The sequence below is a fragment of the Danio rerio genome, chromosome 24 (genome assembly GCF_049306965.1).
Source record: "Danio rerio strain Tuebingen ecotype United States chromosome 24, GRCz12tu, whole genome shotgun sequence".
NCBI classification, from domain to species: domain Eukaryota; kingdom Metazoa; phylum Chordata; class Actinopteri; order Cypriniformes; family Danionidae; genus Danio; species Danio rerio.
The window spans coordinates 777,501-780,000 of NC_133199.1; the positions used below are offsets into that span (position 1 = coordinate 777,501).

Below are 2,500 nucleotides of genomic sequence, written 5' to 3' on the forward strand. Positions count from 1 at the left end.
CAACACTTGAACACTTTAGTTACCCCTATGACTTCTTATACACCACTTATCAACACCCTAGCAACCACCAAGCAACATTCAAACACTCTAGCAAACCCCAGCACACCTTATTTACAACTTAACAATGCCCTAGCAACCACCAAGCAACACCTGTGCACTCTAGCAATCTCAGCACATTTTATTGACCACTTAACAACACTCTTAACAACCACCAAGCAACACCTGAACACTCTAAAAGTCCCCAGAACATCTTGTCCACCCCTTAACAACACCCTAGCAACCATCAAGCAACACCCATACACTCTAGCAACCTCAGCACATTTTATTGACCACTTAACAACACTCTTAACAACCACCAAGCAACACCTGAACACTCTAAAAGTCCCCAGAACATCTTGTCCAACCCTTAACAACACCGTAGCAACCATCAAGCAACACAGGAACACTCTAGCAAGCCCCAGAACATCTTGTCCACCCCTTAACAACACCCTAGCAACCATCAAGCAACACCCATACACTCTAGCAACCTCAGCACATTGTATCCACCACTTAACAGCACCCTAGCGACCACCAAGCACTTCCTGAACACTTTAGCAATCCCCATAATATCTTAACCACCACTTAGCAACCCACTAACAACCACCAGGCAAGGCTTGAACACTCTAGCAATGCCAAGAACGTGGTATCCACTACTTTTCAACACCCTAGCAACCACCAAGCAACACCCAAACACTCTAAAAATGCCTAGAACGTATTATAGACCACTTAGCAACCACCAAGCAACACCTGAACACTCTAGCACATTGTATTCACCACTAAATAACACCCTAGCAACCATGTAGCACACACAAACACTCTAGCAACACCCAGAACATCATATACACCGCTTTTCAACACCCTAGCAACCACCAAGCAACACCCAAACACTCTAGCAACCCCCAGCACGTCTTATTTACCACTTAACTACACCCTAGCAACCACAAGCAACACCTGAACACTCTAGCAATGCCTAGAGCATTTTAAACACCACTTAGCAACCACAAGCATCACCTAAATACTCTAGCAACCTCCCGGTAATGTCCTGATGTGTAATTGCTGTAATTTTGTAATTATTAGTATAACAGCAGCAAGTGATCTGGTTTTCTGCAGCGAGTGTGTGAGTATGAAGAGATTGTCTTCGTGTTATGCTTTACCCCGTGGATCAGTGTGTCAGCGCTGACCTTCATGTCATTCTGTGCCTCTGTGTTTTTCTCAGCTGAGACGAAGATTTGCTTCAAATATTATCATGGTTTGAGTGGAGCCCTCAGAGCCACAACACCCAGTGTGACGGTCAGGAACACGTCCGCCTCTGTGAGTAACACACAAACACACACACACATGGATGCACACAAACACACACATATGGAGGCACACGATCACACATCCGCTGCGTAAAACATATGCTGGATAAGTTGGCGGTTGGAAATGTAAATATATTTCTTTCTTTTTTATTTAAATATAATATAATATATATTAATATATATTTTATTATGAAAAAAATCCACAGACTGGTTCAAAGCTCCTGAATTTTTTACTTCAGTTATTCTTTACAACTGCAGAGTATTGGGCCTTTTCTTCAGGACATTCTTTTAAGACTACAGGGAATGGCAAAAAAAAAAAAAACTGCTGCTGCTTTGAATGAGACTGACTTCTATTCATCTATTGATCTATATCCATTAAAATAAACAACCTAAGCCTAAATGTAAAATACAGTTAAAAAAAAAACTGAATCTGTTGAAACATCGATCTGAAGGCGGCTTGGATTGTAGCTGGACATTATTGGACTTCGCTGACAGGAACAATGAACAACTGTTCACTTCTGAAACACCTCCGAGTCTCGCTCCTACACAGACGCTCGTCAGTTATAAAACTCTCGCTGTCATGACTGTGTTTGTCCACCAGATGCCACTGTAGTTCGCCAGCAACCCCCAGCGGACTACAGTGGCTTTAGAACTACATTTCCATACATTCTTTCGCACACACACCCGGTCTCTCATCTACACTGATTTACAACCACAGCTGTCTCCGTTCTCCGTGATTACCTGGACTATATATTCAGTCATTCATCCTCTGGTTGTCAGTTGGTCGTTGTCATTGTTGGTATGTTGTTCCTGATCTTGCTCTTGCTCTTGTATCTTGTCTTAGTGTTAAAGTCTAGTCCCAGTTTAATCTGTTTGAGTTGCTCGTTTGTTTGTTTATTTTGTTAATTTGTTACTTTGATTTTTTGGATCTTGTCACTGTTGCTGCACTTTCACATTAAAGATCTGCACTTGGATTCTACACCCGTTTTTGTTCCTGTTTCAATCCTGAAACGTGACAGTCGCAAGACGTAAATTTGGAAAACTATGCCAATCTTATAAAGTATACAGGCATAATTTGTGAATTAACAGAATTGTGCAACTCTGAAACAGTACGAGTCGCAGATGTGAGGCACGCGCGAGCTGGTTATAACTTTAATCAT

General features: G+C 41.9%; 1 protein-coding gene and 1 long non-coding RNA gene across 9 annotated transcripts in view; one reads left to right on the forward strand and one right to left on the reverse strand.

Annotated features, from left to right (window-relative positions):
* Nucleotides 1-2,500, reverse strand: part of LOC141380801 (uncharacterized) — a 198,830-nt gene that overhangs the window by 145,664 nt on the left and 50,666 nt on the right. The gene's annotated exons all lie outside the window — the stretch shown is intronic.
* hecw1a (HECT, C2 and WW domain containing E3 ubiquitin protein ligase 1a) overlaps nt 1-2,500 on the forward strand; it is a 70,803-nt gene that overhangs the window by 17,784 nt on the left and 50,519 nt on the right. For 6 of the 8 annotated variants that reach the window (XM_073941344.1, XM_073941347.1, XM_073941345.1 and 3 more), the window contains one exon: nt 1,256-1,350. In XM_073941344.1, the coding sequence (XP_073797445.1) occupies nt 1,256-1,350 (95 nt within the window). Of the gene's footprint in view, nt 1-1,255; nt 1,351-2,271 lie in introns of those variants that run through there. The other 2 variants (XM_073941349.1, XM_073941350.1) reach the window with 1 other exon arrangement.